The 21,365-nt window shown below is 56.4% G+C and overlaps 1 protein-coding gene across 4 annotated transcripts; it reads right to left on the bottom strand.

The window, feature by feature from the left end:
• Positions 1-1,990: 1,990 nt before the first annotated feature.
• NDRG4 (NDRG family member 4) lies at positions 1,991-21,142 on the bottom strand. Of its 4 annotated transcripts, XM_071567183.1 has the most exons (17): positions 20,832-21,142; positions 17,085-17,176; positions 16,719-16,763; positions 10,429-10,534; positions 9,047-9,167; positions 8,718-8,780; positions 8,458-8,518; positions 8,070-8,156; positions 7,917-7,973; positions 7,476-7,579; positions 7,072-7,128; positions 6,929-6,980; positions 6,174-6,221; positions 5,898-5,933; positions 5,677-5,728; positions 4,943-4,981; positions 1,991-4,313 (listed from the first exon to the last, which is right to left on the bottom strand). In XM_071567183.1, exons 1-17 carry the CDS (start codon positions 20,866-20,868, stop codon positions 4,159-4,161), a joined length of 1,212 nt encoding a protein of 403 aa, XP_071423284.1. In that variant the 5' UTR covers positions 20,869-21,142; the 3' UTR covers positions 1,991-4,158. The 4 variants fall into 4 exon arrangements, with proteins under 4 accessions (XP_071423284.1, XP_071423285.1, XP_071423286.1 ...); XM_071567184.1 differs by lacking the exon at positions 4,943-4,981 and having other exon boundaries at positions 20,832-21,139; XM_071567185.1 differs by lacking the exons at positions 16,719-16,763; positions 17,085-17,176; positions 20,832-21,142 and adding an exon at positions 12,636-12,766.
• Between the last annotated feature and the right edge of the window lie 223 nt (positions 21,143-21,365).

Genomic DNA, 21,365 nt, shown 5'->3' with positions numbered 1-21,365 from the left:
ACTGTTCTTTAAGCTTTTTGCCATCAGCTGTCACCACCTGATCTCAGGGATAAGACTCTTCCTCATGGCCGTGTTAGTTAGGGTTCCTCCATGATGTTTTCTCAGCAAGGAAGGCCTGGCTGGAGAAAAACACCTGGCTGTGCTAACGCCCACCTGAGAGGCTGGGCTGCCTCACCTGCACAGCAGCACAAACACAGTCACCTTTGCCAAGCCAGGCTCACCTGGTGACACAAACACAGTCAGCTGCAGGGGCTGAAGCATTCCCAGACAGTGATTTGGCAGCAACCTGCAGTAATTCTGTCCTGGCAGCTGAAGCCCTGGCAGCCCCTGTGCAGCTGCGACAGATGGAGAGGGAATGGCTGTTACCAATGCTCAGCTGCTTTTGATTCCCGTACCTGTATGCTAACATATTCCTATCTATTTACATAACCAGACCCAATTATCAGCATTTGTAACATCATTGTTGTCCTTTGGCAGGTCTTTTAAAAAAAACAGGACAAAGGCAGTGCTGGGCAGAGGCTGTGAGCACTGTGGAACACACCAGGTGGCAGTACAGCCGCACAGATGCACCACATGCTCTGACCCTTTGAAGTTGCATTTTCATGCACTATTTGAAGCACTGACCTATATGGCTCCCTCACTCCTCGCTAACGGCATCCATATCTGGCCAGAAAACGAAGCCCAAACTTTTCTTCTGCCCTGCTGCTCCAGTCCCTTTGCAGGATCCCCTGAGGAGTTACATGTATTAATTTATCTCCTCCTGCTAGAAATAAAAACTCATGCATCATCAAGAGCCAGTTTTCATGTGAATATTACTGGCAGTATTAAAAAAAGCTGTGACTGTACTTTCTCGAGTAAATATATTGGAAGGGAAACCAGTGATATGCTCACTTCTGGTCCAGGAGGCTGCTGAGATACTCCACAGTTGACTAAGTGGAGAGATGTGTCAGGTCCCAAGAAAATAGATTATTGAAGTCAATATTTGAAGGACAGAAGAAGAGTTTTAACCTAGCAATAGTACTGTGGAAATAGGTAGTTGTAGTTTTCTTTCTGTTGCAGTCTGTTAGTTTTCAGCATCCAGTGCTCCATGAATTACATTCAGTCAGAATGAGGAAATCATTTGTCTGACAGTTATCCTGTCCCAGCCATCTGTATAGTGCCAAGTATGTTCTGAATGTATCCAGCAGTATTACAGCATTTCAGTGGTAAGGGTGTACAGTGTAACAGCCCCTGCCCTCCAGATGAGGCTCACCCTGGCCACAGGGGCAACCAGCAGACCCCTCCAGGTAAACCATCCAAGAAAGGCTCCTAAGTTGCCTGCCCACATCTCGTCTGAGTCCTGGCAGTCTACATTCCCTCACCATGTGTCCAGGCTCTTGTTTGCCCACCCCAGGCAATCATCAGTGTGGACTACATAGTCATACTTTCTGCATGCTTTGGCTCTGGGACCCTCTTCAGGGACTGGGACCAGTTTGAAGTGACCCAGTACAAGGCAGACACTGACACACTAGAACAGGAACAAGGATGTGGGGAGAGGATCCTTCCCAGGGAAGGCTTCATGCACGTGAAAAGGGCATGGCCTGGAACATTCAAACCTTGATGGGGAGACAAACAGAGGGCCTGCATACCTAGTAGAGGACAGTGAGGCTGGATCTGCAAAGGACTCTGCTCATCCCCTGATTGTGCATCTGTGGGTCTTTTTCTTCCCCAGTGGGCTCCTCTTGGATCCAACCTCATTGGGCTACATCAGGCAACTTTCCAACCTCCACTGACTCCTGATATATGGGGCACCCTCCTATGGCTACCCCAAAGCCAAAGCTTCCCCCTCCTCCCCATGCACCCTGGGCTACTGGGCTTTCCTCTGTGGGCATCCCTAGTGGGTGGGATTGGTGAAGGTGTCCCCCCTTCTCCTTCCTGCCTGACAGATCTCTGCAGGCAGACCCTAGGTGGGCTCAGACCATTTCCCTTCCAGCACACTGCAAAGAGCACAGCAGGTTCTCAATATCTTTATTAGTTTGTTGGTTTATTTCCAACACAGTTAATCCTCTCTACAGCAACAGGTTAGTTAAATCTGGTTTACATATTGCTGTCTCATGAGTGCTGCAGCCTTGATGCCGCTGTGACAAAACCAGGCTGCACTCAGACAGGAAAATGCATTAAATTCCGCTGTGACTGGGAAAAAAGGAAAACCAACAAAAATCAAAAGAACGAACCACCAGGGAAAAACAAACAAACCCACCAACAAAACCAAGGTGAGGAACCGAAGGTGAGCACAGCCACACCACCTCCAGGGAAACCACACGGCACTGCTTGGACAAGAATGCAAGGAGGAGTGAACCCAAAAAAGGTCAGGGACTGGGCAAACCCTTATATATATATTATGTATAGGTATTTATATATATATATCATCTGGAAGGACACGCTGAAAAAAAACAAGAGATCACAGCAGTATCTACGTATAAAGGAGCTACGCAGCTTTCAGTCACACCAAGAAGGAAGCACACAGCAGAACCAAGTGGGGGACAAACAGGGACACTGGTGTTTCAGGGTGGCCTTTTGTGAGGGGTCATGTGGGGCACAGGTCTCAGGGCCAAAAGCCCTCATACTCCTGTTGTGAGCCCCAGGACCTCTGTGTCCTTCACTGGGGAGTAGGGATGGGGTCTGGGGAGGTGGTAAATGTTTTTGTGGGGCTGGTTCTGCTCGCCCAGATGGTGGCACCCCGTGGGTTCCCTACAGGTCCCTGCTCAGGTCACCCATGGACCACCTACGAAGACCTGAGCACCCATCACCAGAGCCAGGGCCCTTGTGCCTTAGACTGGGCACAGGAGAGGCTGGGCTCTGTTTGTCTGGCAGCTCCAGCCAATGTTGGGGTTATGCAATGACATGGATCTTCATGCCAATTGTGAGAGATGAGATCCACCTGGAACCTGGATGGGGCCCCACAGCTCGGGGGGAGCCAAGCCCTTGACAGACGCCTCGCTCAGTGCGCAGGCGAAATGCTGGAGGTGGGGTGTGTGGATTTGGAGGGCCATGGTGGGTCTGGCCAGTTCTGTGGGCAAAGCCAGACACTGGGGTGCTCCCCATGTCTCATGGGTCATCCCACACTGCCAGTACCTTGCAGTGATGCACCCTGTGGGGCAAGGGTGCTGAGGGTTCCCCAGCATGGTGGGAGGAGTGTCTCATCTTATTGCTAATGGCTTCGCGGTGGTGACGTCCACAGGCTGCGGCAAAACTGGAGGTGGGATTTGCTGTGTGACATCCCTAAAACCAGTGGCCTCTGGGCCCTGGCAGCCTCAGTCCAAGAGCTGGGAGTAGAACTGACAGTGTGGCAGAGACCAAACAAGGCAATTCCCCCCTTCTCAGTGCATTTTTGGTGGCAGGTGGTGATTATCTTTCTTGCAACAAGGGACAAAGTGCCATCACAGGCAAGGGCATGGGCAGAGACAGGAGAACACTCATACCACCCTCCTGCCCTGATGGCTTTTGGGGCAGGGCTGACCCCTCTCCATTTGCCCCAGGGCAGCCCTCAGGGTACACGACCAGGGCAAACAAGAGCTTGGGATGTGATTTCTCACAAGGCTCAGCCAGCTCTGGGGCAGCAGGTCCTGGGTGTGCTGGGGTATCCTGTGCTAGCTCTCCTGAGAAAGGGCCATCAGGGAGACATGGAAGCTGCATCCCTAAGAACAGACCAGTGACCTCCCAGTAAGTGCTGCTCCCTCCCTGTTCCTGTCTTCCTTTTGACTTGGTCAGCCATTGGCTGACCTTAGGGGACCAACCTACCTTCTGTGTCCTGTCCACATCCTGTTCCATCCCATCATCCCATCCCATCCCATCCCAACATCCTGTCCCCATCTTACCACCCTGACCCTGCTACCCCATCCTGGCTCTGTCCCCATGCCACCCACCCTCCCAAGCCAGTGCCAAGCCAATGCTAGGGAGGGTGAGGACCAATGCAGAACCATGTGTGACTGCTGGACGAAGCCCCTCTCCTTCTCCTGTACCAGACAAGGGGATGAGGCCAATGGCAAAGAAGACAAATTGACCCCAAAGAAGCGAGGGCCCTGGTGGAGGATGTCCACGGGGCGGGTGGGTGCTGGCGGGATGCTGACAGATGGGAGATGGCTCTTCTGAAGGAGACGTCGGCAGTGGGCATGGACCTCAGCACGATACCTCCATGGTGTGGTTGATCTGCCCCATGGCCTCAGTGCTCTCCGAGTGGGTGCAGGCACGTGGGCGGGTGCCATCCACCGAGCTGGCGCTGGTGAGGGAGGCCGTGCGAGAGCGTGCCAGGCGGGTCATGCTGGCAGATGGCACTGCACGGGCACAGAGAGATCGCCGGGGTGTCAGATCCCTCCGAAAACCACTAGGACCTGAGCAAACATTGCCACCAGTCCTGCTCCCCGATGTGAATGAGCCCAGGCACAAGCTTGCAGCAAGCAGTGCTGTGACAACATGAGCAGCTCCAGGCTGGTAAGGGAAAGCAGGGCAGGGCCAGCGTGCCCTGGGCCAGGCTGCTCGCCGGGCTCACTCCTGGGCATGCAACCTCCGGGCATCAGGCAGTGGGGACCCCTGTCTGCCACACTCCAGGGAAGGAGTGAGCAGGGATGGGAGCTCCCCTGGCTCCACAGAGTGTGCAGGAAAGGTGACACCCTCCCCAGCCAGGATGCCCTATGGGCACAGCACTTGGCCAGCTGGAGGAGGGCACAGTGGACACACTGCTGAAACTGTGCCTGCATGGAGGGGGGCTTCTCCAAATGCTATTTCTCAGCCCCTAGCTCAGGGTGCCATCTCAGGCAAAGCGGAGCGAGGCAGTGGGCATCTGGCTGGGAAGGGCCAGTCCCAACACCCAGGCTGCTCCCAAAGGTGCCCAGGCAGCTTGAGCGCACAGGCCAGGCAGGCACCATGCAGCAGTGGGCATGGGCTGAGCAGCACTGAGCGATACCTGTGCCTCCACTCAGCCTCCGATCCTTCAGGTGGGTGACTGGCAGGGGTGGAGCAGAAGAAGGGCAGGGAGGGCAGAGAGAGAGCATCAGCCCTCTCTGGGCTCCACTGGACCAGGAGCCCCCACTCAGGCCCACATTTGCCTGCACATGGACCTGAATGTGTGCACACAGAACTGCACACACACACACACACACACACACACACACACACACACACACACACGTGCAATGGACCTGCAAACATACCCATGCACACGTGGACTTTTGCATGCATGCACAGGTATGCACAGACCTGCACACACACACACACACACACACACACACACACACACACACACACACGTGCTCATGGACCTATGTACACAGACTTGTGCACATGGACTCGTTCATCTTTGTTGCACACACAGCCACTGCTTGTGCACACATATAAACACACACACATGTGCATGCTTGCACAGAGACCCTGTCCATACACATATATACACACAGAGCCCTTGCACACACCTCTGCACACACACAGAGCCTGTACATTCCATGCCCCTGCGGACACCCAGACAAGTATCTTCCACACCTGCACATCCAATGCCACAGACACGTGCAGCTCTCCATCAGGATGGGCACACAGGGGTGCCAGGCTCCACTCAGGCAGCAGGGTCAGCACACACGCACACAGGCACACATACATATGCACACGCAGTCCCGTGCCAGCCCCATGCCCAGCCCCGGCACTCACTGTAGCCCATGCCTTGCAGGAAGTACTTGAAGGCTTCGGTCAGCTTGCCTGGCTGTAAGGAGAGAGCTGGCTGAGGCAGCACCAAGGCTGAGATCCCTGCTCAGCCCTGAGCCACCTCTGACAGCCCCTGCACAAGACGCCCTCACCAGCCCATTCCCAGTTAGCCAGCACATCTCAGAACCCAGTATATCCAGTTAACTGGGGAAGTTGTGGGAGCTCACCTGTGTGACCTGGGGCAGTCCACCGGAGTCAGCCATCTGCAGAGAGAAGGTCCTGCTTAGTTTGGGGAAGTGCCTGTACCATCCATCTTCCCCTGGTTCCCCCAACAGGGGACCCACTGCTGGGGCCACCCTGCTCTCCCCATACACTCTCAGCCCCAGTGGCCAGGATGGACCTGGAACAGGGAGATGGGGACATCCTGAAGTCCTAGGGCAGAGGGTAGTGGGGCACTTCATGGGTACCAAGGACCTCCCAACTAGCCCTTGCCAATGGCCTACCTTCAGGAAGGTGGTGTTGGTGGGATCCAGCTTGGAGTTACACTCCACCTGTGGGCAAGAGATGGCATTAGCACCCTGAGGTGTCCTGAGCCAAGCAGAAGTTGCCCATGTGTACCACCACTAGCTCACAGCATTTCAGCTGGCATATCCCTTCCTAGCTAGGAGGAGATGGGGCACTAGGCTAGTCCTGAGCCTGCAGAACCTCCATCCCTTGCCATGGGACAGAGGGGACTTTCCTCCTGCCAGGCAGTGTCTGGGTGGGGGCTGGAAAGAGAGGTGAGGGTGGCTGGTGAGGCACTGTGTGTCACACAAGCATGCTGTGCACATGCACAGACATACAAGTGATGGAGGAGGAGGGTGAGTGTGAAGTTACACGTTCTGTACAAATGCAGCCACCTGCACAGTACCTCTGGCTGACTGTGCAAGGGTGAACAACCATGTGCAAGGACATGTGTGCCAGCAGCTGTTTGGGTGCATAGGGCCAAGCAAGGAGCATGCCTGTGTGCTGGCACATCTGAGTGTGCATGTTGTGAGCACGCCTGAGCATATGAAGAAGGGGAGGTTTACCAGGTGTGGCAACCATGCCCAGATGCATGTGCAGAGGTGCCCACATGAGCAGGTAGGTTTGCACACGAGCACACTCCCACACAGCTCCCATGGGAGCTGACATGTGTCTGAGCAGGCAGTGAACATGCGCATGCCCACACATGGGCATCATCTGTGTGCCACCCTACAGGCACTACACCATCACTCACCACCCCCTCTTCAGCCGGCGCATTGTCTCCAACCACGAGCATCACAGGGCAGCTGGAAGTGAGAGGAGGAAGAGGCACGGTCAGAGTTTTGCCTGGGTGAACTCCACTGCCCTGGAATTCCTGCATGCCTGCACAACTCTTACCGCAGTGTCTTGGCATTGGGTACAGTCCCAGGCCGGTTGATGTCCAGGTCCCTGCGGCTGATGGAGGGAAAAGAGGGCCAGTGTGAGCCCATGGGCAGATGCCACCACCAATGCCATAGCACAAGAACTGTGGCACTGCCAGCCTTTGAAAGCAGCACTCAGCCCCTGTGTCCCAGCACTTTGTGGAAGGAGGATGCCACAGCTATCCCAAGCACAGCCCATGCCATGGGATGCAGCCCCCAGCAGAGCAGCATGTCTCCCAACCCTCTGCATGCATGAGACAGCATTTCTTCCCCCCCTTCCCACGCCTGTGCCAGCACCCAGAGCAAGAGGGGACGAGAGGATGTGCACTTCCAGGACATGGCAAGCTTCTAGCACAGACAGAGGCTGCCTGGAGCACTCACCTGTTATACATGTTGAGGAAGAGCTGGAGGTTGAACTGGTTCACCACGCTGCTGATCTGCTGCCGGTAACTCTGCACCAGCTCCGTGTTGTTCATCAGCTCTTCCTGTGCCAGGAGGAGATAGAGATATCAAGGCAGGTGTCAGGGACACACCCTGCTTCCCCAGTCCTGCCCATGCCATGCCAGTCAGCAGGGACAAGGAGGAGGATGCTGAGCAATGCAGCTGGGCACGGTGGTGCTGCACACCCAGGCAGGACATGGGCATGAGTCACACTCTTCAAGGCTAATCACCAGGTCAGGCAGAACTTGACTAATCCTGACCCTGATCACAGGTCAGGTCCAGTGGCACTGTGGCACCCAGCAGGGCACAGCACAGAACACCCAGCCGGGATGCTGGGTAGGGGGCCAGTGGCAGGGGGCCAGCAGGATACACAGCCCTTACCTGGCTGAACAGGTGGGACAGAACTATGTCCGGCAGTGTACTGGTGAGGCCAGAGAGCTGAGGAGGGAGCACAGAGAGTTACAGCAATGCTGTGGCTGGCTCCTGTCCCAGGGAGCCGCCAGGGCTGGGAGAAGGGGTTGGGGCTCTGCCCACCTTGGCAGCTGCCCAGTCAATCCAGCCTTTGCCATTGGGATCGATGTTCATAAGAACCAGTCCTTCGACCAGGTCAGGGAAGATGAGCTGCAGTGAGCAAGAGGGGAAACGCTCAGAGGGGAGAGGAGATGTGCCCTGGGCAGCCCCCACCAGTGCCACTGCACAGGCATTGCACAGAGCTGATATGGTCCTTGGAGCAACAGGAGACCTGTAGCAAGACTGCCCAGCCACCATGGCCATGGCATTGCCATCCTGGCCCCTAGTCCATCCAGGAGCCTTTGCAGCAGTAGAGACTGCCTGGAGGTGTCAGCTCCTGCTTTTTCCCATGCCATGGGCTGACAGCACATACGGGCAACTCAGAGCCAGCCCATCCCAGACCCAGGCTCACCGCAAACTTGGCCAGCACGTAGGCTCCTGCCCCAACACCGATCCCGATCACATACTTGAACCTGGAAATATGGAGAGGTGCATATGGTGGGCTCCAGTATATGTTCCCTAGGACACCCCTCCACTCGCAACATGGAGCACAAGAAGACTCACAGGCTGCCAGCTTACAGGGACAACTCCTCAAGCCTCAAACCCTTGCCTTCTGCCCTTACCCCTGCACAGGACCCTCAGCCAGCAGCTGTGGAGGAGAGGCTGACTCACCCAAAATGCTGCACCACGCTGGGTAGCATGGCAGCTAGCTGGTCCATGGATGGGTACTGGTACCTGTGGCACAGGAAGGCACAGAACAGTGGTTATAGACCCTGTTCAAAGTGGGATGTCTGGGCAGCTGGGCTGCCTGAAGTGGGCAAGGAAATGTCACACCCTTGCAAACCACCCCACTGCCCACCCTGGTCCAATCATCTGCCACAAGCTTTGACATAGTATGGAGAGACCCACAGGCAGGGCACGACTGCCAAGCAGCGACAACCCAAAGGGCAGGGAAGCAACATCCCGGTGGGCACAGTGGGCTCCTTGAAGCTGACACCTACCCCTGAGGGAACTGTGAGGCTCCTGTCTGCTGGCCTGGTGCATCCACATGGCACACCACAAAGTGCTTTGTGATCTCCTGCATGTCCTCATAGTTGAAGAAGGTGTTGAAGCAAAGCTTGTCTGTCAAAGGGAAGGTGAAGATCAGAGACCAAACACGCCAGCACTGGGGCCTGGTGCGTCAGGGTAGTACGGACAGAGGCTGCATGCCCTCCCACTGCCCTTCAACCAGGAGCTAACACACTACCAAAGCCATTCCATCCCCTTCCTTCCACACCCCTCATCCCTGCAGCAGAGACCACAGCTACTGTACCAAGGGCTGCATCCTTACAGGTGTCGGGAGGCACAGGAATGAATGGCACAGCCAGGAGAATGAGGAGCTTAGGGTGAGCCTCATGGGTGAGCCTTGGGGGATTTGAAGCCCAGGGCTGCAACACCAGCCAGTGGGCAGTGGGATTAGCAGCCTGGGGTATTATCAGCCTCGGCCAAAGTCCCCAAAAAGGGCTCAAGCAAACATGGGATTTGAGAAACTGCTGTAAATCTGCCTGCTTGGAAACAGTCAAAGAAACAGCAACATTGCTGCTGTGGACAGGCCGCTATCGTTGCAGTGGGATACAGACATTGTCCAGGCTTGGAGAGGTCTTGCCCCATGGCATCAATGCCAGGACATCCCTCCCAAAATGTGGGGGTGAGGCAGATTGTAAGGCCCATTGTAGCCAACATGATGAGTACCTGAATATGACAGAGCTGCTGTGATGGTGAGGCAGCTCACGTGGCATGTCAGTGACTCAGCCTCAGCTGCCAGAGGAGCAGGAAATGCTTCTCCCTGCTCACAGGGAATTGGGCATCCTGGCTCAGCTGGAGGGCACAGGCCAGGGCAGGGGGCTGGGGTGCATGTCCAAGGCTGCAGGCTGACAGAAAGTGCAGCATCTCCACATCCAGAGTCTTCACCCAGGGTCCCTCCTTCCCTTCCTGTCAAGGTCCCTCCTTCCCTGCTATTTCCAGTCTCTTTTGTCCCCCACTATGCCCTGCTGCCAGCTGGGTCCATGCTCTGAATACCAACAGGCTGGCAGCAGCATCAGCAGTGGGGACAATCCTTGCATCCTCTGTGTCTCATCCCTGTCTGGTGTTGGTGGGCAGACAGCCAGTACTGGGGTGGCCAAGCACTCCTGGCTGTGCCTGGCCTGGGCTTTGGGTCCACCTGAGCATCCAAACTCCTGGTGCTTTCAGATGCCTGCAGAGACTGAATGCAGCCTGGGGACCCTCCATGGGTGGAGGCAAAGGAGCTGAGACAGGGGCTTCGGCCTGATGTCCTGGCACCCCATGCAGCCTTGAGCTTATTCCCACCTGCCCCCACGCCCTCGGCCCAGGGCACAGCACTCACGATTGAGCCCCACATCGTGGTACGTCAGGATGGCTGGGCGGTTCCCCTTGGGAGAGCCCCGGATGACCACGTGCAGCAGGCCATAGGGGGTCTCAATGTCATGTTCCTGGGGAAAAAGGAAAGATGGGGTGATGCTCACCTGCCCCAAGACATCTTCTCCTACCCTGCCATCACACCCTTCACTGCTGCTTCTTCACATGACTGGTCCCATGGGAGGACAAGAGAAAGAGAAGCAGCCATCCCAGATAAAAAACAAAACAGCTCTGGGCATCCCAGAGGTGGTAGAAAGCAGGACAAATCACATACAAATGCAGGAAGGGAAGACTTCGGATAGGATCTTAGCAATTATGACTGGACATGTGTATCATGGGATGGGAGCACAGGATGGGATCAAGGGATGGAATCCAAGTGGGCTTGAGAAAAGAGGATCATGGGATCAGACAGATGAACCACAGGACAGGACAGGAGACCTTCAACGGCCTGAGATTGAAGAAATTTTGGCAACAGGGTGGGCATTTGCACCATGGCCTAATTGGATGGGGATTTGCTGTTCCTGGGACAAATAGGCAGAGGTCAGAACCCAGACACCACTCCAGGAAATGCTACAACCAGATCCCAAAATTACAGCTAAAGTAACTTTTAAAACCCTTGGTCTGAAATGGCAGTGCCCCCATACAGAGAACAAGACTTTATCATGCCTCAGTTTTCCTGTCTACGAGGGTTCCAGCCTTGCTGTCCTGGCTCTTGTTCGCAGCCAGCAAGGGAAACCGAGGCTGTGAGCCCAGGTGCTGCCCAGGGACAAAGGACCTGAGGTCCCCTCCAGATGCTCACGCCTTCCAGCCAGTCCCCTGGCAGTGACCTAGTGGCTGGGATCTGATGTGTGCAGGAGCATCATGTGCTGAGCAGGGCTGGTCAGGAGATGATGGCAGGGTGCCCAACCTTCACGATCCTCACTTCTGGTACTTGCAGCCTCATGGATGCGCTGATGGGAGGGGAACAGGTACGTGGATGCTCACGCGGGTCACACGCCACCAAGGACTCTGAAGGACACAGGCCTTGGGTGGGAGGAACCGCCTGAAGACAGGGTCTCCTCACTGCAGTGCTTCCCCTCACTGAGATCTGCTGTCCCTGGGGGAACACAGCACCCAAGGCCCCTCAAGGACTCTGTAAAGACAACTCTCGGCTCTCAAGGGCACCCTGACCCCAGCCCTCATTCACAGCTGTCCTTCCATTCCCTGCAGCTGCATGAGGCAGCAGTCCATGAGCAGGGACATCCCTCTGCAACAACGGATTGGGAAACAGGCAGAGGAAGGGCCTGGCCCAAGGTCACAGAACAGGAGGCATCCATGTGGCCTGATCCTGGCCACTGGACTGCCTCCTTGCCATTGGTGTGCCCACAGTCCCCATCACAGCCCCAGCAGCTCAGCCTTCAATCCTACCCCAAAATCCCATGTCCAAGGTATCAGATCCATCCTCAGCACTACCTTCTGACCCCCACACCCTGCCCAGTCAAGCACATCCTGCCCATGGTGCAGCCTTTGCAGCACCGCTGGGTACCACAGCCCTGCCCTTTGCCGCAGGGATGCTCTCTGGAGGGGAGAGGCTAGGGATACAGGGGATGCAGGCAGAAAGGATAGGGGGGCATAGACAACCCACAGCCCCAGTAAGGACAGGCATGTGGGTCTCAGCACCCTTAGGTGTCTGACAGAGCCCATCCATGTCCAGGTTACCTGCTTACCACTGCAGAGCTCCCACCTCGCTCACCCCCTCCACACCAGCCTGTTGCCATCGGGTGTTGCTATCACCGTAGAGGCAGGAAAGCAACCGAGGGATTGCTTCAAAACAGCAAGAGACCCTCTCCCTCTGCAGCTCAGGGGATGGGGAAAGGGCAGTGCCTCCCTATCAGCATACAGCCCCAGCATGGGCCACAGCCGCTCACCCTCAGCCTCAGTGCAGCATCTCTGCCGAGCTCAGGGAGGACATGCTCAAGGACAATGCGTCCCCAAAACCTGCGGCACATCAGGGATGCGGCAGCAGAGCTGGGAGAAGGAAAGGCTCCCCAGCAGTGGGTCCCCCTGCCCCAATGACTGCCTGACCCGCGCTGAGCCCCGCTGGCTGCAAAGGCCCAGCCTGGGCAAGCAGGAGAGATACTGGGGCAAAATTCTCTAGGAAGGGAGGGCAGCGAACACAGGAACGGCAGTACCTACCCCATCCCAGCACTCAGGCATGATGAGGAACTGGGTGGACGAGGATGCGCAGGCAGTGTGGGCCAAGCACGGGATCCCGGCAGCGCAGCGGGCTGAGGCGAAGGAAAGCTCTGGGCTGGCTCTGCCCCTCGCCTCGATTTATAGCGGAGCCCCAGCCCTGCGCTAAGCCCTCCCTCTCCCTTCCCCCTCGGCAGGTTTGGCCTCCATTGCAGGCGAGCGCCGCGATGGAGCCAGCACTCAGCCATTGGCTGCCGCGGGAATTATTCATGCTCCAATTGGCCCCAAATACCCTTGTTTATGAAGAAAAAACGCCTGGCATCGTGCGGTACCTTCTCCATCTTCCCTCTTTCAGCAGACAGAGACAGGCGGGGTGTCTGGACTGGGCTGCACTCGAACCCCTCACAACAGACCCAGCACAGCCAGGGAAGAGCCGAGCCATGCTCCGTGCACCCACTGCACACATGTGGATCCAGCCCCACACAAACATGCAGAATCATGGTCGAGCCCACAGCCACCCAGCCCGAGGCCCTGCAGTGATGCACAGGGGCTGGGCAGCACACACACAGCCACAGATGGACACGGTTACACACTAAACATATTGGAGAAGGGCAAGGCAGGTGTGCTCTGCATGTGCACGTGACATGCATGTACAAGCACAGGAAGACGTACTGACACAGACACACAGGGGCCAGGCAAAACCATGTCTGTGCATGCAAACTTTGCAAAAATTGGCACAATAGGTACTGAAGCACATGCACCCCACAAAATACTTGTGCATATCCTCCATGGGGCCAGGCCCTGTGTGTCTGTGTCAATACATGTTCCTGTACATGTATGTGCATGGTCATGTGCATACCAAGAGCATGCCTGCTGCATCCTTCTCCCATGTGCTTAGCATGTGTGCCCCGGCCATCGCTAATGCTCATGGATGCACAAAAACCTGCATACATGCAGACCCTTGTGCACAGGTGCACTGAGGGGCACACACATGTACATACGTGAACACTGCACAGATACCTCTGTTACCTTACCCAGAAGCACAGTCATCCCACCTGCTGCAGGATGATGGCATGCAGGGGAAATGCAGGGTTTAGCCCTGACCTGGATATCACCAGTGGCAGGTAAATAAGGCAGAAGAAAGCCAACCCAGCAGCACCAAGGGTTTGGATCCTGTCCCTGGACTGATGCATGCTGTGCACACACATACACACACGTGTGTGTGTGTGTGTGTGTGTGTGTGTATTCCCATGTGCACACATGTGCAGGCCAGTGATTACTTCTCTGGCTTTGTAAGAGAGAGATTCCATCTGCCTGCAGCTCTCATTCATGGACAGCCTTGTGCCACCAAAGTCACAAAACCCTCCAGCAGTCTCTGGGTGCCATCCCCTTGCACCCTGCCTACCCCTGCCCAGCCCAGCACCACTGCACAGCTTGGCATGACCGACACAAAGCTGGACAATCTTGGATGGAGAAGGAGTCCTATAGTGCTTTTGGTGCCTTCAGGGAGCCACTAAAAGCCATGTTCTGCAAACAAGTCAGGGCTGGAAAGCCAGAGAGTCTGAATGTGGGAGAAAGGACAGACAGACAGGAAGAAGGATGGCATTCCCCTTGCCTCTACCAAAGAGAGTAATTTACTCTGCACTGCTTTGTCCCACTGGAAGCCCAGACCCAGGTCTGGAAAGATGCATCTCTGTGAATGAAGGACCAGGTGTGTGAGGAAAGCCCAGCTCTCAGGTGGTTCTTGGCAGAGATACAAAGTCATTTGCACCTCCAGGTGCCATTTTTTCTTTCCCCAGCCCTGCTGCCTGTGGAGCCAAAGAGCCAGAGCAGCCACAGCCTGTGGGGAAAAAGCAGGGGATGCAGAGGGGCAAAAAAAGACAGAGGGTGGCAAAAGAGAGGAGAGAAGGGGTGAAAGAACCACGGTGAAGTAAGGCATGAATGCAAGAGGGCTGCAGGGAGATGGGCGGCTGAGCAAGGCTGACTGCCTGAATAGCATCAGATAGGATCACCACCCCCTTGGCTACTAGCCCGTTTGCCTGGCGGGTGGCCCAGACCTCCTGCTGGATGCAGGGCATCCAGGTCTCAGGGCACCTGCCCCTGGCACTCCTGCACCTTGGCTTATGTCAGCTGTCCCCTGGGCTTTTCTTCAGCTGGCAGCAGTGGGGGCTCCCCACTCCCCCTCACTGCCCCAGCCAAGCCTGAGCATCCCACCAAGGCAGCAGTGACTGGCTCTGGGGAGGAGCAGAGGGACAGTGAAGAGTTAAGCCAGGGGCTGGACTGAATTATTCCAAGGAGGTGAGCCTAGAAAATGGAGAAAGATCTATCCAAGAAATGGCAGGCAGCTCCAGCCTCTGCACAGAACCAACCTGCAAATGCCAGGGTGGGAAAAAGGAGGGGGTTGCCCTGGCACTACCTGGGAAACTCATCCCATCCCTACTCTGAGGTTCTTGGAGGCGCACCAAGAGGGCACAGGGCCTGGCTAGCTTGGGAAAAGTTGCCTTGATCCTTGCCCAGTTCCTTTTTTAGGTCCCGAGGGCATGGAGATGCATCACTGTGACATTTGCCATTCATAGCCACTCCACTTGGCACCAGCAGGGACATGGTTCAGCATCACCATGGGCCTATCCCTGAAATACTGGCATGCAGATTGTCCTGGGAGGGTCATTGCTCTTTAACACCCACTCTGTGCCAACCGAGCCCTGCCCTAGCACAGCTGAGCAAGAGTCATGCTGGTCCTTGTGGTGCTACTGGGAGCTCTGGGCAGCCTGGCATGGCCACCTCCCTCTGCTTCCATCTCTCCCTCTTCACCCTCGTTTTGGTGACACCAGGTAGTTTGGTTTCCCCTCCAGTGGACAAAAGGAACTCTGAGCAAGCAGAGCAAGGAGCAGCCCAGCCCTCTGCACATCCTGCCACTCACAACCCCAGCATCTCACCAGCTTTGGAGCTGTTGTGAAGGCCACTTTTTCTTTCCCACCACTGCCATTTTATAATTATTTTGTGTCTTTCAAGAGGGTCACCAGAAGTGTCCCACTCTGTGAACCACAGCAGCAACCACCCAGCATCCTGACAAAAGGACTCATTCCCCAGTCAGCTGCATGCTGCCACCCACATGGGTGACAGACACCAAGCAGCCCAGACCCAGAAATCTGGGCACTAATTTGGGGCTGTTAAAGCAGCAACCTGTACTCCCCTGTTCCTCTCCCACAAAAAATGAAATCCAGATTTATTTTACCCTTAGAGATGCCATTGTTTCAGTGCCAGACACGTCAGGGCTCAGCCAGCACCACCCCAGACCACTCTCCCAGTGATCCCAGTTGCTGGCAAAGTGGCAACATACAACCTGAAGTCAATCACTGGTGCTCGCTGGGAAGGGGGATACTTTAGGAGAGGGACACACAGCAAGCCAGCGTCTACCAGCCCCACTACCCTCCCTGTCTTCCAGTATCCCAGTCTCTGCAGAGAGAGCCTAGTGCTGGATGAGCCTGGGCAGAAGTGTGAGAGTGATGAAGACCAACATGAGAGCCAGGCATGAGTTCCACCCTACCATGAGCCCCGAAGCCATATTGTGGGGCTCCTCTGGAGAGGCTAAATGGAGGTACAAAGCAGGTAGTTGCCAGCCAAGGGAGCAGAGGGGCCCTGCTCTCCAAGAGATGTGGGTGGCACAAGGGGCAATGCCCCAGCCCTCCAAAAGAGAAAGAGGCTTTCAAACACCTTTATGTAAGCAGGGAGCTGGTATTTCCCAGGAAACTATTGCCATGGCAATGCTAGAGGGGCTGGAAAAGCAGCTCAGCCTTCCTGAGAAGAAATTGCCTGCTTTAAAGGTTTTGTCCCCAGCCCATGGCCAAGTGCCCACCAGCTACATCTGAGCACCAGCACAGAGCATGCCTGGCAGCATCTCCCCCATCCCCTCCTGATGAGGACCACGATAGACCTGCAGCCTCATGCACAGACACCAACCAGGCAATGTATCCCCATGAAAGGAGGGACAGCAACACCCCTGGGTCTGCTCAGCCTCCTCCAGCCATAGAATGCTGTCCCATGCAAGACCCAGGAGTGAGGGGCACCTCCCATGGCTGGTCCTACCTTCCAGTCTGTGTCCACAGTGGAGAGGAAGACATCCGAGTTCTCCTGGGGTAAGAAGGAGCAGGACAAGGAGCCATTAGGGACAGAGACATCCCTTCGCCGCACCTCAGTTCCACATGCAATGTCTGCACACACACACACCATCCTGCCAAACCCGAACCTGCACTCACCCACACACACACATCAACACCAGCACGTACACACACTGAACACCACACATGTGCACATACATGTGCCAAATACCAGCACACACACACACACAGAATACCACACATGTGCCCAATACCAGCACACAACCCCTCCCAAGCACTTGCATCGTGCTGCCCCATGTTCAGGAGCCGGAGCCTGTGAGGTCACCAAACTCACCAGCTCAGCATCCTGTCCCCGCAGCAGCGGCTTCTCTTCGGTGAAGCGCAGCTCATGCAGCCCTGCCATGGTCATCTCCTGCAGCAGCAGCCCTGCCCAGGGCAAGGGAGGTGTGTGAGGGCAGGTCCTGCCTCTGTCCTCTTCACCCCAGCCCTCCAGAGCCTCATGGGTCTCCCTCTCATGAGGAAGGACCCAAATTGGTCTCATTCCACCCAGCCACCATGGGGACTTGGTGCTTCGGCTTGTCCAGGGACTGCAGCAAGCCCCTCCACTGGGAGCTGGAAGCAGGCACAGAGCAGACAGTGCCTAGATGAGCTCAGCTCCCAAGTCCTACCCAGGTCCAACTCTCCCAGTTGAAGACAAATGTGTCTTCAGGGCATAGTTTTGGCAAACTGAGAGACCAACTTCCTCTGTCCATGTTGGTCATCTCATAAGCACCCAATCCAGGGCAAGAACATCCCAATTCCCACCCCAGCTTTCAGTACCAGTCAAAGAGAGAAAATCCAAGTGTCGGCTGCAAATAGATATTGGGTAGGCTAGAGAGAGATATCCCTGCACAGCCAGAGCAAGGGGTGATGTTTCTCAGGTAGACAGAGGGTTGTTCCAAACAGAAAGAGTGCAGAGCGCAGAGAGACAACCTGAAGTTTGTATAGTAATGATGGGAGAAAACCAAATGTGCAGCCTTTGCTCCCAAAGTCTTCTCTTTACCTGTGAAGATGATGCTGGCTAGTCAGTACCCCAGTCCCAGGTCTTACAGGGACAGACTTCTCCATGGAGCTGTTGCTCAGCAGCATTGAGACTGGGTGCTGCTGACCAGGGACTTCGTACCCTCAACCCTGCCATCTCCAAAAACACCCCCAGGCACAAGCCCAGCTCAGAAAGCAGAAAAAAACAAGGAGATTAGCAGCTGGCTGCACACAGAGGGTGAGAGACATGGGGACACAGGGAATAATCCAGACTCCCCTGTGTATAGATGGGATGGGTAATTGGCAAGTCCCAGTGCAAGAGGATTATCTGCACTCATGCAGGACCCAGACTTCAGGCATTGCCTTTGCAGCCTCCATTTCCACCCATTCTCCAAGGCCAAGCCTTCGGGCAAGTTGTTGCTGCTCTGAAAGAGCCAGAATCAATCCCACACCCTCCCCACTGGCTTTCCTCCTGTGCAATCTCCCTGGAAATAATGGGAACTGTATGGGCTGTGCTAGCACCACAGCACACACAGACCCCGCTCCATCTGCACCACTTCAGCCGAGCCTGCTGCATGCTTTGTCCACCTCCAAACCTAGGTCAGCCTGGGCAATGCCAGGAGCACCGCAGGGCCAGCAGGAATTCAGGAGCTGGTCATAAACTCCCCTCCAAAGCCAGCTTTTGCTCATCTCATCGGGTTTTCCATTCAAAACTCAAGCAGGCTGTGCCACCTGCCTGCTTTCTGCAGACACAGCACTTTGCCTTGCTCCTTGGGAGCCATCCAACAATCCAGAACTGTTTGGAGGGAGAAACACCACTGTGAAGCCTCTTGGGAGTCCCAGGGCACCGAGCACCAGACATCTCCACATCACTCCCTGCACAGAGGGTTCCACCAGGCCAGGGGCCACACAAAGCCCGAGTGGGGAGAGGTGCACATCAGCCCCACAAAGAGTGTGCTCCAGGCTGGGCTGCTGCTGGGGAAATGGCTTTATGCACAGGGACAGCGCTGGCCTGCAGCCCACCAGCACAGCCATGACAACACAGCCTGCAGAGCCACCAACGCAGCAACCCCACAACCCCAGGGGTAAAAAATGGAGAAATCAGCCTCACCAGTAGCTGGAAGAGAGCAGGAGCCGTCCCACGCTGACTGCGCCAACCCACCGTGTGGCCCCGGCCCCAGGGTGGCTGGGAACAGCACTTAGTGTATGGTGAATGCCTTTATTAATTAAAGCCTCCAGCTAATATGGGAGGGAGGGCAGCTGAGCAAAGAGGAAAGGCCCCATGACCTTGGTCATGTGGTGGGGGGACAGCTGGCTCATGAGGGATGTGGCAGAGCCCTGTATCCTCAGTGCATGATGGACAGTCACCTAAAATGGTGTGGGAACAGAGGAGGACATCGGGGAGTCCCATGGGTGCCACAGCCTGTGAGCACAGTCATAGCCATGCTGCCACCTTCCCTGGGTGCTCTGCTTCCCATGCCAAGCCTCGTCCCTGCTCCTGGCAGCACAGCAGTGGGGCTGTGAGCAGTTTCACCCAGCCCAGTTGGGCCACTGTCAGTGTGGAGTGCTGGTGAGGAAGTCACAGCTCCAGGTCTTCTAGCCAAAACAACTTGGCTCCCATCTCATGCCAGGGTAATGTGTCCAAAAACAAGCCCCTTTCATTGCAGCTTGCCCCAATGCTCTCCAATAAGCACCCATTCCCAGGGTGCCATCCCCACATGCACCCATCTCTGTTCCCACTCTGCCTTCCCAGTGTGGTGCCACCATTTCCTGGGCACAGCTGGGACACACCTCTTCCCTCATTCCCAATCAGTTCTAAACCCAGCAGGGCATAAGTGCCCTTGCCCAACAGGGTCCTGGCACTGCATATATAGATGAAGATAGGAACAGTCACATTGGCTTCCCTTCCCTAGGGATCTGCAGCCCACTGCTGGCTTATTGGAGGAAAACCAGCTTATAGCAAGGAAATACATTGTTGTTGTTGTTATAATAAATAAATTATTATTAATAATAATAATAGTGATGATGATCAGAGGGCAGGGGTCCCTTGCATATTGCAGCAGCCCCACAGGAGTCTCCCCTTTGACTACCTGCATCCTGCCCTGGCACGGATGAGGCACCCACAGGATGTTGGCACGGATACTCCAAGCTAACTGAGCAGTGTGCAACAGACAGGGAGGCAAATCTGGAGAAGTGAGGGCTGGCCCCTGCCAGGCACTGAGGTGAAAACAACCTCCAGCGAGGATGGGAGAGGGAAGAAGGGAACCTGCAACTCAGTCTGAGACACAGCCATGTGCCCACAGCACCACCCTCATAGCAGGACTCCTGTGGAGCCATAGTGACATGGAGGAAAACCCCAGTGTGACACAGCCTGGACCACATTCCACCCTGCCTGTGCTTGATGAACACCCATAGCTTGCTCTGCCCCCATGAGGGGCACAGGTCTGCAGCCCCGCAGGCCCCACAAACCAGCCTAACAGTGTGGTCCAGCTGGGGGGCACAGGAACAGGCAGCCACACCACGAGAGCTACCAAGCCAGGGGACACGGTGCCACTGATGCAGGGGCTGAGCATCCCAGAGTTGGGGGGTGGTGGTGGCAGCGAGGAGCTTTGTGGGGGCTCAGGCTGTCTCACAGTGGCTGTTGCTAAGAGCAGCCTCCTTACCAGCCCAGCCCATCCTTCGGGGCGCCCAGGCAGTGGGGCGACTCCCATGGGAAACTGGCTGAGGCACCGCAGGGATGCTCCGGCGGTCCCCCAGGCAACCCACCCCCGCCCCGGCTGTCTGCTGGGCGGCCCCCGTGGCACGGGGCTGCCGACTCGGTCTCCCTTTCCCCCCAGTACCACCGGCCTGGGCTTTCCCCGCTGCAGCAAGGCATCACCCTCCGTACCCCAAAAAGGATCCTACCCACGGCAGCCCACACCTGGGGAAGCAAAGGCAGACGGCGAGGGGGTTCGGAGGCAGCTCCATCTCCTAGGCAGGAGCTGAATGCTCCTGCTCCCCCCATCCCATCACCCCTCCTCGCTTCGCTCCCCTCCCCAGCACGGGGGTGGCCGGGCCGTACCTGTCAGGAGCTCGATCTTGTGCCGAAGCACCTTCATGCCGGGGCGGCGGGTCCCGGCGGGGCGGGGCGGGAGGGGCGGCGGCGGCCCCGGTGCTGGAAGCGAGCGGAGTCGGAGCCGGAGCCGGAGCCGGAGCCGGAGCCGGTGCCGGTGCGGGGCGTGTGGGGCGGCGCAGGGGTTGGGTTGGGCACGGCCCCGCCGGCCGGATCCTCCCCCCGACGGGGCCCGAGGGGAGGGACGGGGCCGGGAGCGGGGGCGCCAGGAGGGCAACGAGCTCGGGCCGGTGCTGCGGGAGACGGGAGCCAACGGGAGGTGGAGGCTCCGGAGGGTTACACAAGGGATGGAGGCTGCGGGGGATTTCACGGGAGATGGGAGTGATAGATGCTCTAGGGGGGTGGCACACATCGCCTTGTAGGGTACCATGTAGGTCCCAGAGCTGGACCATGATGGCTAATGGGTCCAACGGGTCCCTGTGGTCATGCAGTCCTAGGAGCAGAGCACAGTGGGAGCCTTAGGGAGCTCCAGGTATAGAGCTT

This window comes from Pithys albifrons, chromosome 12 (assembly GCF_047495875.1).
Source record: "Pithys albifrons albifrons isolate INPA30051 chromosome 12, PitAlb_v1, whole genome shotgun sequence".
NCBI lineage: Eukaryota > Metazoa > Chordata > Aves > Passeriformes > Thamnophilidae > Pithys > Pithys albifrons.
This window is presented reverse-complemented; position numbering and strand designations above follow the sequence as displayed.